At 37.3% G+C, this 19,205-nt stretch overlaps 1 protein-coding gene across 1 annotated transcript in view; it reads left to right on the top strand.

The window, feature by feature from the left end:
* Helz (Helicase with zinc finger) overlaps positions 1–19,205 on the top strand; it is a 509,821-nt gene that overhangs the window by 258,804 nt on the left and 231,812 nt on the right. Inside the window, exon 9 of the mRNA XM_090378353.1 lies at positions 11,009–11,215. Coding sequence (XP_090234479.1) covers positions 11,009–11,215 — 207 coding nt within the window. The remainder of the gene's footprint in view (positions 1–11,008; positions 11,216–19,205) is intronic.

The following is a 19,205-nucleotide window of genomic DNA, read 5'->3' as shown; positions in this document are numbered from 1 at the left end:
TAGCCACAAGTTTACACAGAGGGTGCATAACAGATACAAGAAAAGCATAATTTGAATAAAACATTACAAAAAATGACTATAAAGATAAAAGTATATATATGGAGCAATTTAGATTGGAAGTTACCATATCTTGCATGGTGCAAATTAAATATGATAATTAACATAAAAAAGAGGTAAAAATAATAAGTGTTAAATTGGATGAGAATTCAAAAGTTTTCAGATTTGCTGACAGTCATTAATTTTAAAAACCTTCTTGCCAAAAAGTTAAATGACATTTCTGATGGTAATATACGTTTTGATAACGAAAGGGCAAAAATTTAAGAGAACTGAGTGGAAACTGCAAAAGAGGAATATGAGGAGAAGGCCTATAAAGATAGTAAATTCAGAACACTGCAATATGGAGCCAAGAAATTAAGAGATAGTTAGAGAAAATAAAATATATTGTAAGAAATTTTTCAGAAATAAATCTAATATCTCCTTACTGTATTAAAAGAAAAATAATAAGATATAGAAAACAAAAATCAGGAAGGCGGAAAATTTAAGTATTTAGTTAAAAATCTTAGAATAGCAGTTGCTGAAATAATCAAAAATGATAATGGCAAAGGATATTTTAGAAGTATGGAGTAAATATTCGATGATTTGCTAAGTGAAGCAACCAAGGACGTCACTGAAGAAGGAGGGGGGGGGGGGAATTGAAATTGGAGAAATTTTCAATATTTCTGTTATTGAAGTAGGAAAGTATTAACTATGCAGAGGAAGCTGTACAGATGAAATTAGATGTGATGTGCCAAATGTGATGAATAGGGGACAGATGCTGGTGGGGCGGATTTTGTAATATTAGTTAGATGACACTTACCAGAGGAAGAGTTCAGAAATTTGGGCCAAACCTAATTGTAATTATACTAATATTTAAAAATTCATAAAGCTGAATATCAAAGTTATAGAGAAATTTCACTCTACAGTGTATACCAGTTAAAATATGAAAAGGGTTAGAAATATTGTTGTTGAATGTAACCTTTTGGAAGAAAAAGATATTATGCCAAACAGGAAGATGCAGGACCAAATTTTATTAAACGCATGGGAAATAACCTTTATTACCTAGAAATCTTTGCTTTTATATTTTAGAAAAACATTAGCATTAAGGATAATACTTTAACTCTGTTTATTGTGCTAGATTGTAGTCCATAACCTTGTTCATTCATCACTAATAGCTTGTGTCAACTATGCACAAACTTTATGCAGTCTGTGTACTGTGTTTGATAATTTTAGAGCTGCTAGGAGGGCACCTATCCCTGCAGATAGGTTCTGTAATTTGTTGGCTTTCAAATAAACAATGAACTGTATAAACATTTGAAGATAGCAGATCAGCCAAGTTTATTATTGTTCCTAATAGAAAATTTTATCATGTGACATCATCAGTGGTATACAAAAATTAAAAATCACCATATGTGGACGATTCTGATAATGTTTTGTTTGATGATCTTGGAGGTCAGGGGTGATAATGAAATCAAACAACCCACGAAGAAACAGAGAAAAGAAATAAAGAAACAAAATGAACAATGCAGATGCATTGTTCCTTCCTAAAATGAGAGTTGAAGAACACTGTGAATGCCTTGAAGGAATTAAAAATGAGGCCAATCAAGCTCTCAGCTGCCCATCTCAGTAACAGAGCTTACACTCATTCATTAGACAACACAGTAGTAATCCCAAAGATAAAATGCACTGGTACCACAGAAGGTAGTTATTGCCATTGACTCTACTGTCAGGGAAATGAGAAATATATTGTGCAAAAAAGGATAAGTGGAATAGGGGGCAAAAATTGTTGACATTGTAGAGCAGATATCTTTTAAGGGATGAAAGTTAATAGTGTCGTGTTTGTTAACTAATCATATCAAGGGTAAGAGATCTGAGGACTTAATTAACCAGTACAGGGCAATGTTGAAAAATAGTCATGCACTAGGATTAAATTTGAAAGTGACTGCAATTCTGCCCAGACACAGTAGTAGGAGTACATAAAAAGAACCTTGACAATGAGTTTGGGCCTTGAGAGATTGTGCAAAACTAATGGGACAGAATTTTTCTGTTCCATTGTTAACAGAAGAGACTGTTTCTATGGGAATAGAAAAAAACTGATGTCAAGGCAGTGTTAGGTAAGTCAGAAAACTGCTAGCTTGAGGATATACACAAAATAATACCTTAACAACAGCCACAGGTAGAGGTGTGATTTTTTTTGCACTACTTCTATTGTAATATGCAGCATTCTGAAAAGCAAGGTGTCTGGAAATTCAAGGCCTGATAGGGATGCTCATGGAACATGCAAATATATGATCTGTGGTAGGGTAACACAGCCCATGCATTTGCTTGCTGAATAAGAACAGGTGCATGTATACTTTCATGTACACTAATGTTAGGTGTATAGTAAATAAATTTGATGAATTTGAAGTACTGATTAAGTTATCAAGTGTGGACATTTCCAGGATACCACATACGTTGTTTTGTTCAGACATAAGGGAAACCACGTATCTGGTATCCCTACTATGTCTACACTTGATGACTTAACCAGTATTTCAAATTCATCAAATTTATTTACTATGCACTATTTACTATGCACTACATTTATTTACTAACATTAGTGTACATGCAAGTATATCAGCAAGCAAATACATTACACCATGTACAGAAAGGACAGTCAGCACAGAAGATTGTGCTTTTAATTAAAAACCTATAAAATCTAAAGCAGTGTATCCAGTATATATAGATGGCTAGTGCTAATGCAAAGTGTTATGACATAAGAACTGGTTAAAGAGTAGGAGTTTGTGTGTTATAAGCCTGATGACTGTGATGTGTATAACAATCAGCTATACAGACAAATAGAGTGGACCAATAAATAGCAATGTCTTATAATGGAGGACACATGTACACTGGAACTTGAAGGTTGGTAACTGACACATTAGCAATACTTTTGTGCATTTATTTGATAACTGTTTTGCACAGCAATAGAAAAAAATACTCATTATCTTATTATCATCATCAATTTTTAATGCTTTATGAATCAGCAACTAAACCTCACATCAGTATAAGTAACACAGTTTATTGATATATAATTTACTTAAAGATGTGTTAAATGGGAAGCATTTAGAATTGGATGGCAGGACCATCTATAAGCTTTTATACCAACTACCAATTTTTTTTTTTGAATAAGGCATCCGGCTTGTATGATTTTTTTTTTTTTTTTTTTTTTTCCCAGCATTTTGTGAGCTCTTTGACCTTCTGCCTTGCCCTACATCTTTTAAGATCTCTCTGTCCTCCCAAAGCTTGTTGCATGGATGGCTTATCCTCTGTATGTGGTTTGCCTGTTTCCATTGCAGATTTTTGTAGTTTTTGAGACACCCTGATATATTGATCCTGGCTGCTAGGCAATAGTTTATCTAGTAGGATATGACTAGTTTTTTTTTCCCTAGTATAAGTTCTTGTTCTCATAAATTTAATTCTACTAGTAACCTTACTGTTGACTACTTGCAACATACTGCTATCTTGCTTTTCTGTTCACTTGGAGGGGGTTACTGGTTGTTACCCCCCTCCACTTTTTCCTAGGCACTCATCATACCCTTACATAAATGAAACTGACCATGACTCCACAATCAAATAAAAAAGGTTACTTGCAATTATACTGGAAAAGAATGTTGATCTTTACTTGTTTTCAGTTTCCTTGCAAATAAATCTTTTACTCTCTCTGCTCTCCTTATCTAGAGATGTTTAGAAAATGCAGGAAGAGGTTTACCCAAAAATGATAAAAAATATTTAGATCTGGCAACTTATTGAAACTGTAAGCAACTTGAGACTTTGTTAAAGATTCAAACCATTGATAGCAGGGCAGAACCGTGCAGAGGATGAGGCAAATTAGGGTCTTGCCTCAGGTTAAAAGCTGAAAGGGGCACCAAAAGAAAGATTAAATAATTGCTAGCGTTTTCGTTTTCATATTTTGATTATTCCAGTCCGTTTGTCGCACCACTGTACAGATACCGAGCTCTGTGCTCCAGTGCTATCTGGAGTGCCACCATGGTTGTCATTTTTATAGGCTCAATTTTAATTTTTTATTAAAATTAATACCAGAAATGTATTTTAAACAAGTCTTATTTTTTTTTTTTTTAATATTTTAGGGGAGGGTGCAATTTTTCATTCTTGCCTAAGGTACTAAAATGGCTTGGCACAGCTCTGATTGCTAGCATCATTATCCCACATTCTGTGCTAAATACCCCAAAGAGAATCCTTTCAGAGTGAGACCTGATAAACTGTTCCAAGAATTGTAAGATTAAAAAGGCATCCATGCCAAATAAAGAATGATCTGGAAAGACTGTAAACTTTTTCCCATGCAGAATATCATCTTTACTTTTAGCACACCTATCCTATCAGCTAGTATTACAGCTATTTAACTGAGATCTAGTGTGTTCTCCCTGACAGTATAGTGGTTTCACCACTTGTCATTTTAATGCTCATCATCATCATGAACTAGGTCCGGCTTAGGTCTTTTAAGACTTGTTCCATTGTAGCTCTTGGAGGTGGTCTTGATCTCACCATCGTTTTCTTGGTCGACCAACATCTCTCTTGCCTGAAGGTTTGTTCAGGCAAGAGAGATGTTGGTCCTGATACCGTTTTATGTCATTTACTATGTTGCGGATATCTAAATTTCTTTGGTGGTCTAGTCTTGTAAATCCTATTAATGGTCTTAAAAATCCTCATTTGTACTGCTTCTAATTTGTGTGCATCATTCTTATTTATGACCCAAGTCTCACAGCTGTAGAAGAGGGCTGGTTTTGAAGTGATGTTGTGCAGTCGTAATTTTGTTTCAGTTGTCATTTGTTTTCCGAGGCGCCTCCGTAGCCAGGTGGGAAGGAGCACCAGTGTGTAGCACACACTTCTTGATTAGACCGGGGTTCGAGCCCGTCACCACCAAATACGGAGGATGCGGAAAGGTCAGGGAATGACCACCGCACATCCCCGGAGCAATATGGCCTTAGTTGCTAATGCTCCTGAATAACAACAACAACAACATTTGTTTTCCGAAGTGGTGTTTAATCGTTCCATTCATTTTATTATATTTTTGTAGTTTAGTGTGGCTGTTTTTCCCTTCATTTGATATTAGATTTCCCAAATAGGTGAAGTCAGATATTTGTTCTATCATTTTATCATCATTAACAATTTTGACTCTTTGTATGTTTTTTCCACATAATCCCATTGATTTTGTTTTTGAGGTGGAGATTTTCATCTTGTACTTTTTACCTATTTTATTAAGTTCATTTGCAGCTGTCAAAATTCGGATTTTGCAGTTATAACTTGATCATCCGCATATAATGTAGTATGGATTTTATCACTGCTGTTCAACTGTATTCCATTGTTAATTGTTTGTTTCCATTCTTTAAGAATTTTATTGATGTAGATAGTATTAAAGCTATTTAACTGAGATCTAGTGTATTCTCCCTGACAGTATAATGGTTTCACCACTTGTCATTTTAATGCTAAATGGAACATTTTGATGCATATGATACAAGAAAACAAGCTTATACAGCATTAGCCAAAAAAAAAAAAAAAAAAAAAACCCTTCCCATTTTGCCCATCCAGACACTCCAAATGTTTGTCTAGATCCTTTATCTGCAAATTCTTAATGCACAAATAATAACTGATGGTAACCAGATGAAGAGTATTAGATTCTCTGGTTGCCTGTCGAACATGTTGCTGAAAAAAACAATCATCCAATAAATCAACAAAAGCTTGATAGTGTGTTATTGACCAACCCCCAAGTTCCAGTCAATATCTGTGAAGTTAAAATCCCCCATTACAACACAATCTAATTTACTCCATTCTATTTCTCTGCAAAGTTGCCTGTTGTACTCATCAGAGTTATTTGGCCTATAACACACTCCTATTCTCATTTTTGTTTTCCCAGTTCTTATGACACACCAAACTGACTCAACATTGCACTGTCATGTTCCAATGTGTTGACTAGCACTTCAAATTAATCAAATTTATTTACTATACGTCTAGCATTGTTGTACATGCAAGTATACATGTGCCTATTCTTATTCTTTTTAGTTACCCTAACATAGCCCATGTATTTAGCATTAATTGAGGCATATGATGCAAGAAAGCAAGCTTATACAGCATAAGCCAAAAAAAACTTCCCATTTCACCCATCCGGGTCACTCCACATGTTTGTCTAGTTCAGCCTTAAATTTATTTATGCTATCAACTTCCACAACAACGGATGGAAGTCTGTTCCAGCGATCAACTACCTACTGGCTAAAGGCAAACCTCCACACACATATTCTACAACTCTCTTTCCTCAATTTGAATCTATCTCCCCCTCAGTTTTTCAATCTGAGCAAGCGAAAGTATCCCATTAGCATTGAGCCTGCTCAAACAATTCAAGGCCTTATACACTAAATCAGATCACCTTGCAGGTGCCTAGTTTCCAGATGCAGCAACTTGCAGAACTTAAGCCTTTCTTCATAAGAGCATCCCTTTGTTCCTTTCACCAATCTTGTTGCCCTTCTCTGTACTCGTTCTAGCAACTCTACATCCTTCCTAAAATGAGGCCTCCAGACCTGTACACAGTACTCAAGATGTGGCCTGACCATTGCCTTCTACAAAGGGCTAATCATCTCCTTGTCTCTGCTAGCAAAATTCCTATATATCATTGAAAAAACTCCATGACCTTCTGTGGCAGACAGTCTGCGCTGTCAGAGAACTTCATATCTGATTGCACAATTACCCCAGGTCTTTTTCATTTTCCACCTCCTTGAGTATAGTACCATACAGTTGATACATTTCTCTTGGGTTACTGCTACCCATATGCATTACTTTGCATGTGTCAATGTTAAACTTCAGTTGCCACTTCTCAGCCCATCTGCCTAAATTTTCTAGATCCTGTTGCAGTAGCATACTGCTATTACTGTTATTAACAACCCTACCAACCTTTGCATCATCTGCAACTTTGGGCATTAAGCCTGATATACCTTCATCAATATCATTGATAAATATACAAAACAACAGTTGACCCAACACTGAACCCTGTGGGACTCCACTAATAATATTAGTCCACGAAGAGCAGCACCCATTGATTACCACCCTCTGTCTTCTCCCACTTAACCATCCTTTTATCCATCGTAGCAACTTACCCTTAATACCATTCTGCTCCAATTTGTAAAGTAGTCTTCCATGCGCAACAGTGTCAAAAGCTTTCCTGAAATCCAAATATATGATATCAAAATTATTTTTTGCATCCAGTTCCTTTGTAACCACATCATAATATCCTATCAAATTTGTCAGACAAGACTTTACCTTAACAAACCCATGCTGTGTCTGAATTATTGCTGCAGTCTTTAGCATTAGCATTAGTAGAGGCATTTGATGCAAGAAAGCAAGCTTATGCAGCATCAGCCAAAAAAAAAAAAAAAAAAAAAAAAGTAACATAAATAAATAAAAATAACCACTTCCACTTCACCCCTCTGTTCGTTCGAAATACTTGTCCAGCTGAGCCTTAAACTTATTTAGGCTATCAACTTCCACGACAAGGGATGGAAATCTGTTCCACCTACCAACCACCCGCTGGCTAAAGGCAAATTTCCGCACATCTATCCTACATCTGTCTTTCCTCAATTTGAATTTATGCCCTCTCAGGTGATTATTCTGAGCAAGAGGAAGAATCCCATCAGCATTGAAAATCATCTAGTCATTGCAGGATCATCTAGTCTTGTCTAGATGATCCTGCAATGCATCTTTAACCAGTGACTCCATTATTTTACCTGGAACAGAAGTTAAACTAACTGGTCTGTAATTACTCGTGCCACCCTTCAATCCCCCCTTTGTGAATTGGGGATACATTTACACATCTCCAGTCTGTGGGAACCTCCCCTGTGTCCAAGGATGCTCTCATAATTATGGCTAAGGGTTTGCTTAGTTGCTTTGCCTCCTCCTTTAAATCTATAACTGGATAGATCCCATCCACCCCAGGTGCTTTTCTTATGTTTAACTTCAACAATTTCTCCTCCATTTTGCTCTCAGTTATTACAAAATCATTAAGCACTCTGCTTACAATTTGATAACTTTCTGGCATTTTCAAACCTTAATAATTCCTCATATGTGAATGTAGATGCAAAACATTCATTCAGTTTGTTTGCTATCTGAGCAGGTTCATCAACAGTCAAACCATCGATGTCAAGTGGACCAATCAGATTCATCCCCTTCCTTCTAGAGTTTATATAAGTAAAGAAATCCTTACTGTTTTTCTTAGCATCTTTTGCCAAGAATTTCTCGTAATCTGCCTTCGCCTGCCTAACCTCCTTTGTGACCTGATTACAGACTAGCTTATATCTGCCATAGGCTTCTGAGTACATTATTATACAGCCAGGCGTAACGTGAATTCGATTAACGTGTTTTTCAGTTACCGCTATTTGGAAAAAATTTTACCCCTTTTCACTTTACACGATGCACATTTCCAGTTAACATGATCTTTTTTTTTTTTTTTTTTTTTATGTGATAGTTAAAAAAGATTTGAATCTTTCATTAAGCTTACCGCATGTCAGACGGGCAATAAACAAATGTTTGTCTGCTACCTGCCTCAGTGTGTTCCCTTAACCTTCAGAAGAAGACGTGTTACTTGTTTGTCTCCTGCTAATAAAGCCAATGCAGACTTGCATTTAAAAATTCTAATTTTTAAATGAGCCAGATGAAAATGTAACCGTGAAGGAGATAACAAACTATATGAAATCTTTTGTATCGTAGAGAAAGGTTTGAGGTTCTCTGTGATATTTATTTTGCCAGGGCCCAGAGAAGATTGTTGTCGGTTGTTGGAAATTGATTGATGAAAAGAGAAAGTCAACCCTGTTCAAATATTTCCATAACAAATTGTTTCTTCATTGTGTGTTTTATGTCAGAGGTTCCCGAACTTTCTCAGGTCACCGCACCTGTGGTGTCTCAGTAATTTTTTCACGGCCATCTAGACCAAAAAAAAATACCTAACAGTTCCATTTATTAAGAAGTTAGGTCCAAACAACTTAATCAGTGTTGCCAACTCTTAATAATACTTCCCGCTAGCCGCATGCTCAAAATCCATTATTTTTAATACTTAACCAACTTTTTAAATTTTCATTTGGGTTAAATCCTATTAATGAGTGCCATAAAAAATTTTTTAAGATCCCTACATTATGTTCATACAAAAACTTCCAAATTGCATATCAAATACAGTTTATTCTGAGGAAGAAGTCAAAAATAACAACTACCGTAATGGAATTGATGAATTTATGCAGTGGCAATATTAATCACTTGATTTCTTGGTTGGCGAAAAATCATATTTCGCAAAATGCAGCTTTTTGTGAAGTTTGCAATCTTGAAATGCTGTTTACCAAAAGTAAATGTAAAACTGATATGTTTAGATGTGGTTGTAAGAAACCATGCCGTAAAACAAAGAGTATTAGATATATATCATTTTTTGATGATAGTAGATTATTGTTATTTAAAAATTTATTATTTATTTACTTTTGGTCCCAAAATTGGTCTCAAGATCACATTGCTCTTGATTTAAATATCAATAAAAACACTGTTATTGAAAAATGCAAAGATCTGAGGTAGATCTGCATGATATGAATAATTGATTCAGATAGTTAGCTAGGGGGGATTTCAGAAAATGGAATACCTGTTGAAATTGATGAACCAGCATTTTTCAAAAAAAAAATATAATAGAGGACGACTAATAGGAACACAAATTCGATTTGATTCAACAATTAAAGCTATGAGCCAACAGTCATGTCGTTTGACCACGAGTTTAACTTCGTATTGAAATTGTTGGGGTTCCCCTCAGAGGAATCACTGAATAATATAAAACTGATTCTTTGCTTTATAAAAAAAAAAAACAAAAAACTATGAAATAAGATATCCCTTCTATGTTATGATGTATATCAATAAAACGTTTCAATTATGAAATATTTATATTGTTAAATAAATATTTCTTAATTTAAATATTACATTGCCAAAATATATAAAATGCTGAATATATTTAAAATTTTTACATTTATATTTTTTCCGCTATCCGCTATTACATATTTTAATCCGTGAAACCTGAAGCAATTCCGCTAAAACTAGCGGGAAAACCGCTAAATTGGCAACGCTGGATTAAGTTCTTAATAAGAAATGTTGAAACTGTGAACTACCTCGAGCTAGTAGTTCGCGTAGTGACCAACAGATGTCAAGTATCACTGTGTTTCCCTCGAAATTTTAAAATATTCTGAGGCGCACAGTTTGGGAACCGCTAGTTTTATGCAATAAACATTTAATTCCATAATTATTTTCATTATCTTTTACACGGTATGCAGTTAAAAAGTTATTTAAAAGGTATTTTTAAAATTGTTTATGGACATTCCTGAAGGTCAAGTACCAATTATAATTTTTCCTATTGATTATGATATTCGATTAACGTGTTTCCGTTTTGTGCGATGCGCTCGTGGGACGAATTAATCGCGTTAATTGAGGTCAGCCTGTGGTATGTTAATTAAGTAAGAAAGACAATCAGATTTTAGTTGTTCATCACTATCCAAGCAGGTAACAACAGATGTCCCAATATCATCTGAACACAGAAAGAAAATAAACTAAATTCTAAACTAAACTAAAGCCATCACCCTCAATAAGTCAAATAAACAAATTTAGGAAACAAAATGTAAATTTGAATATTGATCTAACCAATTGAAATTTAATCCAAATATAAGTATGCATATATATATATATTAACATTTAAAAAAAACTGAATCATAATAAACAGAATTTATTAGGACTTTTACCAAAATGCTGTGATAAAATTTTGTGTTTCAGTTTATACCAATACAGATTCGTAAATCATAGTATTTACTGGATTTTGGGCTTTTTACAGTGCATGCACTCACTCTCTCTCTCTCTCTCTCTCTCTCTCTCTCTGTTATTTTTTTATTTTAATTTAATTTAATTTTTTTTTCTTAAATAGGCAGTGGAATATTAATATTGACTCAAGGATGAACCCCAAACAAAAGGAAGCTGTTGTTGCAATTACAACCTCTTTGGATATCAGATTACCACCCATTTTAATCATTGGACCATTTGGAACAGGGAAAACCTTCACTTTAGCCCAGACCATAAAGCTAATATTAGCTGATGATGAAACAAGAGTTCTTCTTTGTACTCATTCTAACAGGTATTTAGAAGCATAATTAATTTTGAGTGCATTTGAGAGTGAGTGTAAAAACTATTGTGATATAGATATTTAAATCATAAATATGTATATCACAGTAAATATTGTTAAATTTTTTTTTGAAAAAAAGCAAAAAAAAAACTTCATAATGAACCATTTATGATTGTGATGTTATTTTGTAACAGATTTATTTGCTTTTATAAGATGTTGAGAATCAGAGAATTTTCTCCCTTTGTTGTATTATTAATTTTTCCTTGTGAATTTTGAGACCAAAGCAAATGAAACTGAAATTTACGTGCTGCCATTGGTATAAATTTTGGGATCAATACTAATGTTTCAATTAAACTACTAGACATGGTAGGTGTGCTCATGGAGTGATGCACCGCATCAGAGATAGTAATGGTGTTTATTTGCAGTCTGGGCTAGCACAGTGTAGTATTAATCAGTTTCTTGCTGTTCTTTCCACCAGAAATTTGCCAGCATATGGTGTGGTGTAAGTTGACAACTTCACATCATGCCTGTGATTGAGCAAATAGGCAAATCATTATACTAAAGGAAGAAAAACCCTGGAGGATGATCCTCATCCAAGATAAGCTTGCATATCACAAAATATTTCTTGGCAGGTATCAAAGAGGACATAAATGACTTCTTGGATTGCATGATGTGACTGTGGTGTGATGTGGTGAAATCAGAGAGCAATTAGTGCCGCATGCAGCGGAAACATCAGTCATTACCAATCTCGAAAAATTTTAAAGTGGTCAAAACACTGAAGAGGTTATGCTGTTATTTGACTCACAAGTACTGCTGCTATACCATTTTATATGTAGAGGTGAAACTATCAGCTCTCAAAGTTATGCAGAAACCTGAAAGTCTCAGCTGTCAAGCATTAGTGATAAGGTGATTCTCTGTTTGTTAGATATCGAGCATCTTCTTAAAGCTGGCTGCAGCTGTCATTCAGTGTTTAAAAGTTGTTCTCCTATTCACCTTAACTAAAAGTAAACTTACTGCTATGAATTGCAAGTTTCAGGAAGGAATACTGGTCATTCTAGCAGCACTGCACAAGCTGGGGCTGGAAATTTCGGAGAAGAAATCTATTCTTCCAAGGTCGAAAGGAGCAAAGATTATTGTTATTGTTACTATTAGCCGTTATGGTGCAAGGAAGCCTGAGGCTTATGCTGCACCAGCCAAAAAATATTCCCAAGTTACCCTGAGAGAGAGAGAGAAGAAAGGAATCACCAAGAAAGAAAAGAATGATGATATCCAGCTCAGGACCCTGGGTGTGCCAAACCCATACTTACCAGATGTGAGTCTCTGGGGTGATGATAACATGTTAAGAACTGTCAAGCTCAAGACCTGAGACAACCAAAACAGAACATGACTTTTTTTTCATCCTAAAAGATTGAAAACATTTTTTTTTTTTTTTTTTTTTTTTACAAATTTCTTCTTTCATTTCTGTGAAAGAATGAACTTTACAACATACTGTTAAGCATATGCTAAGTAATCCATCAGTAAAGAGCCTAGGTCATTTGCTGATGAACTTTCCAGCAGCTCAAAGTTCCCTGCAGTGCCCTCACAGAGATTATATTCAAATCTGAAGTACTTCGAATCCCATACTCAGGAGTAGGTTAGCAGAAGTTCTGCACCATGCCCTTCTGTATGAGACCCTAATTCAGTGGTTTTCAACAGGGGTGCCGCAACAATATTCCAGGGGTGCCGTGTAATTTGGATTTAAGTTACTTAAACATATTTTTTAAAATTTATATATTTATTTCATTATAAAAAGGTGTACGGTATCTTTTTAATTTTGTGGTGATCTATAATTGATGTTTATTTAGTACCTCTATATAAAGTATAAAATTATACAGTATATATGTAATTTGTATTATGAATTGTAATTTTAGCTATGTCATTGTAATAACTATCATATAACATATTTTTTAATATTTTATATATATACAGAGAGAGAGAATCAGATCTAACAGGAAGAAAATTGAGTAGGGGTGTCACAAAATAAAATAAATTACTTAGGAGTGCTGTTATTAAAAAAAGATTGAAAACTATTGCCATAATTGAACTAATCCGTGGAAACTGTCCATCCTTGTCTTTAATTTGCTGCTTTAAATCACTATTGGAGTAATAATATTTGCTTTTTATGCTATACAGCAGGCCCCTGTTATAACGCGGTTTGCTTTACACTGATTCGCTATAACACTGTTCTTATATTATAACCCGTATCTGACTAAACGCTGTCACAGATCTCTATAATGCTCATTACAGATTTTGGCATATTTAACGAAAAATCGTTTCATTTGATGGAGCCGATAGCTTGAAAATGAATAGCAAAACTGCATTAAAACGTTTCCCACGCTCAGTGAAATTTTCTCGCACGCTAATTTAATTGCAGTACAGTGACTTGTTACGTATTCCGAGATTAACATTTTAAAAAATGATCCAAGTATATTGCTTGTAATATTTGCGTTATATACATTTATCCGATGTCTAGTCATCACTCAGTACAGTATTAGACATCGTGCGTAATGGACAGTTTACTTGAACATTGTATCTTAATTAATGCAACCAACGCAGTTACATTTTCGAAGAGTTAATAATGGCCGATAAGAATGAAAAAGCAACGTCTGGGAGCAGTACGAAGACTGTAAATGTAAGAAAAAGACTGAATTTGAAAATTAAATTAGACGTTTTGAAGCGAATCGATTTCCGTCAACGACAAGCAAATGTGTGCCATAATTTAGGACTGGCAAGTTTAACTGTAAGAATTGCCTTTTTTTTTTGACAGTTATATTATTGTAATAACTGTCATATAACATTTTTTTAATATTACACACACACACACACACACACACACACACACACACACACACACACACACACACACACACACACACACACACACAATCATATCTAACAGGCAGAAAATCGTGTAGAGGTGCCACAAAATAAAATTACTTAGGGGTGCCTTTATTAAAAAAATGGTCAAAACCACTGTCCTAACTCATGACTTTTTCTCAGTATTGCCTTGTACTTTTTTGAATAAATTCTTAGACATCCTACTCATAATATCATTAGTTACATCATGTAAAATATGATAGCTGCTCTTTGTTGTTAACTTTTGCCCCACACAGATTTAGCCTGTTCTCTTCTACCTATCCATTTTACCAAGCATAGTTCCTATTTCTGTGACGATGGAGTCACCGAAAACAGGTACATTTTCTGAGACCAGGGCACTCTCACAGAGCATACTGTCCCCAAGAATGTAGCTATTGTTGGTGACTTGTTGATTGCTGTGGCTCAGACACAATGAAATTACTACAGGCCTAGGTCTGGGCTGATGCCCTAGCTTTTCTCAGTGATCTTGTTGTGCCTTGTGTTGCTTGGGTGTAGTCTGCAGTGTTGCACTGTGAGACTGAGTGCTTGAAGAGTCCTGTTTAATTTCTTCCTGTACATCATCTTGTTCCTCTAGCCTTAATATAAGGTCATCAGACTTGGCAAGTAAGATCGTCGCACTCTCTACAATGAACACACACAATGGCACCACCGTTACTTGTTCATGTCACACTATAGATAACTTCTTGTAAAAGGCCACAACAAGTAGCACAACTAGTGCTACTTGTCAACAGAACTGTCAACAGTTGTCTCCCAAGTCAAAGCATTTTTAATGCTTTTGAGCCATTTTTTAATTGCTGCTCTTGTGGTTTGAGGCATGATTCTTATAAATTTCATAAAAAATTAAATTTATTGCATGAACTTACAAGTTAGAATTTAACATGAGAGAGGGAGAGAGAGAGCAAGCACATTTACTTGTTTTTACCAGTAGATTGTAAAACTGTTTTATGTACTGCCTGTTTTGGGTGATTAATTATTAAATATTTCCTGTGTCCCATTTCCTATGCATATAATTCATATAATGTATGAATTATATGCATCTCTGTAGCAGAGATGCATATAATTCATACTGATAATTTTTTCTGTAAAGTGACAGAAAAAGGATCGTTGAATAAGCTTTCAGGTGGAGATAATTTTAAAGAGTCTGCAGTCACTGGATTGTTAGTGATGTGTTTTGGACTGGAGGGGTTTTATTGAAAGAAGAGGTCGGTAAAGGATTAGATGACAGTGGAGGCTTATTAGTGCTGTGGTGTGAAGAGATGGCTGGTGGGTTTAATGGGAAAAATAAGTGCAGTAAAAATTTTCATTAAGAGTGGTGTATATGATAAAATTAGTGAAGAATGGGGGGGGAGCATTTGCTTCTGTTTTGTTATAGTAATGAGTTGTTTACAGTAGTGGCTGTCATGTTACATTTGCTTATGTAGTGTCGGTGCTCAAATGGGTTAAATGTTGGAATCTTACAGTTTGCCCAATAGAATGCTTCAGAAATTTTTCTTGTTTGGAAAATTCTCTCAGCCACGACAGGCCCCTCGACGTGGGCACCTGTACGTGGTGAGGGGACCTCCCAGTGATGCTGCTGGTTTTCCAGATTAGCATCACTGGGATCCAACGCCCATACCTTGGTTCCAGGGTTACATCATTGGAATCCGGCGTGTGCAGCCGTGCGCCGCGACCCGTGGAAGCGGAAAGGGGGATCCTGGTGGTTGAGGGGCCCAGCCTTAATACACCACTTTGGCCCCTGCTTCGACGAGACGGGTGGTCCCGGACCGGCTCGACTGGGATCAATCGGCGGGTGGTATTATACTGCTAGGGTCAACTGCGTTCCAATAAGTCTCCCTCCCTATGGTCCTGGGACGGGATAAAGACTTATTGGTAACGTGGGTATGGTGTTCTAAGCGAACTCGGCGTCCCATTCGTGTACGCAGTACCTGCTAGTTCACGAGTGGGCGCCCCCTCGTAGGGCTCCGTGGTGGGTGAGGTACTTAGGCATCAGACATTTTTCTTTACTCTCATGAGTAATTCAAATCCCCTTTCTTCTGGGGCCCCAACAAGGCCCCTACCTAATCGAGATGATGACGCAGATAACACCTCTGCAAAACGAGCCAGAACTGAGGATAAATCACCACCATTAGTGACACCGCTTTTCCTCATTCTCCATTCCACCGGAGAGCAGTCCATTGGAAAGATGTCACCCTTCTTCATCCAGAAAGGATTAGAAGGGTTGGCAGGTTCACCAAAATCTGTAAAAAGACTGCGTTCTGGCGACCTTTTGGTCGAAGCTTCTACCACCAAGCAAGCGGAAAAAATCATAAAGGCTACATCCATAGGGGGAATACCTATCATCGTAACCCCTCACAAAACTCTAAATTCTTCACGTGGTGTCATATCAGAGTGGGACCTTCTTCATGTTTCTGAAGAAGAGATCTGCTCTGAATTGAAAGACCAAGGAGTGACAGCTGTAAAGAGAATATCGATACGGAAGGATGGGAATCTCGTCCCTACCCGAGTTCTCATCCTCACGTTTAACACCCCACGGCCTCCAAATTCCATCAAGGCAGGTTATCTAAACTGCCCAGTGAGGATTTATATCCCAAACCCACTGCGGTGTTTTAGATGCCAAAAATACGGCCACTCACAAACATCTTGTCGTGGTAACCCTGCCTGTGCTCGATGTGGTGTTAAAGACCACGAGAGCAAGGAATGTACAGCTCCAAAACCCGCCTGTGTTAACTGCCAAGGTGAGCACCCCGCCTATTCAAGAGCATGCCAGCGGTGGAAAGACGAAAAAGAAATCCAAAAACTAAAAACAGAGCTGAATATTTCCTACCCAGAGGCCAGAAAACGTATCCAACCAGTAAATAGCGGGAAACCTTCATATGCCCAGAAGGTTTCTGCTAAGAGCACTATCGGGACACAAACTGAGATGACTATACCACCAAGAGAGTCATTCACCCCGATTGCACGCTATTTATTGAGTTCTCAAAAGCCCACCAAAAAAACACAGTCAGTTGCCACTCCTATATCCGTACCTCCTAGTGCTCCACCACTACCAAAACCAAGTGGTAAAGAGCCTGAAGTAACAACAGAAAGAATGGATGTAGAGAACAAGGAGGTACAGGATGAATCAGTCTTGGAACTCTTTGCGGAGGAAGAAATGGACACGGGACATCGTCCATTCTTCCCCAAAAAAGACAAAGCCAAGACTGATAAAAGTAAGCCCTCAGCACCTCGGAAGCCGCCTGATGGACCCACCAAGCCAAAATAATGGCTAAATTCCTACAATGGAATTGTCGTGGATTCCGGCGAAATACTGATGACATCAAGGCCCTCCTGCAAAAGCACGAGCCAGTTTGCTTTTGCTTGCAGGAGACTTATCTAAAGGCAAATGATGATCCCACCCTGCATAACATCACAATCTTTCGTAAGGATAGAATTGCGGATGGTCCTGCTCATGGAGGAGTGGCTATCCTTGTGGGTAATCAGACCCCAGTTCAGCCCTTGCTAATTACAACCAGCATAGAGGCTGTTGCAATTCGCCTTACAGTGGGATTTTTAATAACGGTCTGCTCGATTTATTTGCCACCTGGGACTGACATCTCCCAGGAAGACCTTGATGATCTTGTAACGCAGTTGCCTCCCCCTTTCTTACTTCTCGGGGATTTTAACGGACATAACACCCTGTGGGGTAGTGCTAACATCAACGGAAGGGGACGAGTCATAGAGCGTATGCTCAATGACAATGACCTTTCCCTTCTAAATACTGGAACAAACACCTTCTTCCATATGCCTACCCGTACTTTTTCTGCCATTGATCTCTCTATCTGCTCCCCTTCTCTACTCCCTTCACTCACCTGGGAAGTGGAGGAGAATCCATACGGAAGTGATCACTTCCCTGTGATAACCTTGTTACACAGTGGGAGACCGTGTCTTCCTTTTAGGTTACCACGGTGGAAGTTTGATCAGGCTGACTGGAATGCCTTCCAACATCAGGCAAATTTTGACCTCAGTACAGTCAGTCAGGAGCCTATCAATGACGCAGTAACGTACATCACAGAAATCATTGTCCACGCAGCTGCTAATGCTGTCCCAAAAACATCAGCCCGGTTTCCACCATTTCCCAAACCTTGGTGGAATTCACAATGCACAGCAGCAAAAAAGGCTCAAAACAAAGCGTGGGGGATATTTCGCCGATATCCTACCACGAACAACCTTATAGCCTTCAAACGTGCACGAGCCAAAGCACGCTACATCCGTCGTCAGAGCCAAAAGGAATCGTGGATCCGTTTTACATCATCTATTAACCAGTCTACCAACTCTAAGGTAGTCTGGGATAAAATCCGGAAAATGAAGGGAAAATATACATCCCACCCTTCTTCAATCTTAGATTATAATGGATGCGCTGTTGCAGATCCAACTGCAATAGCCAATGCTCTTGGGGAAACATTCTCTAACATCTCCGCAACATCCTCGTACTCCCCAGAGTTCCTGGTCCTGAAACATAAACTGGAAAGAGAAGCACTTAATTTTAAGTCCAAGGGCCTCTATCCCTACAACGGGGATTTTACTATTCAGGAACTGAAAAGAGCCCTCGCTCTTTCCAAAGCAAGTGCTGTTGGACCAGATGGCATCCATTATGACATGATTAAACATCTTTCACCAAAATCTATGGATTGTCTGCTCCTTCTGTATAACAGAATCTTTACTGAAGGGCAGTTTCCGGATTCCTGGAGAAAGGCAATCGTTCTTGCCTTCCCTAAGCCAGGAAAGGATCCAAAAGTCACCACCAACTATCGTCCTATTGCTCTGACTAGCTGTCTGTGCAAAATCCTGGAGAGAATGGTTAATTCTCGTTTAATATGGTACTTAGAATCAAATGACCTTCTCTCCAACATACAGTGCGGCTTCCGAAGGAACCGGTCCACTTTGGACCATCTTATTAGATTGGAAGCATCCATCCGGGATGCTTTCCTAAAACGTGAACACTTGGTGTCGGTGTTCTTTGACATGGAGAAAGCGTATGACACAACTTGGAGATTTGGCATCTTAAAAGATCTGCATAGCCTTGGCCTTAGGGGGCAACTCCCCATTT

Source organism: Mastigoproctus giganteus, chromosome 7 (genome assembly GCF_048544385.1).
Source record: "Mastigoproctus giganteus isolate SK-2022 chromosome 7, ASM4854438v1, whole genome shotgun sequence".
NCBI classification, from domain to species: Eukaryota; Metazoa; Arthropoda; class Arachnida; order Uropygi; family Thelyphonidae; genus Mastigoproctus; species Mastigoproctus giganteus.
This window is presented reverse-complemented; position numbering and strand designations above follow the sequence as displayed.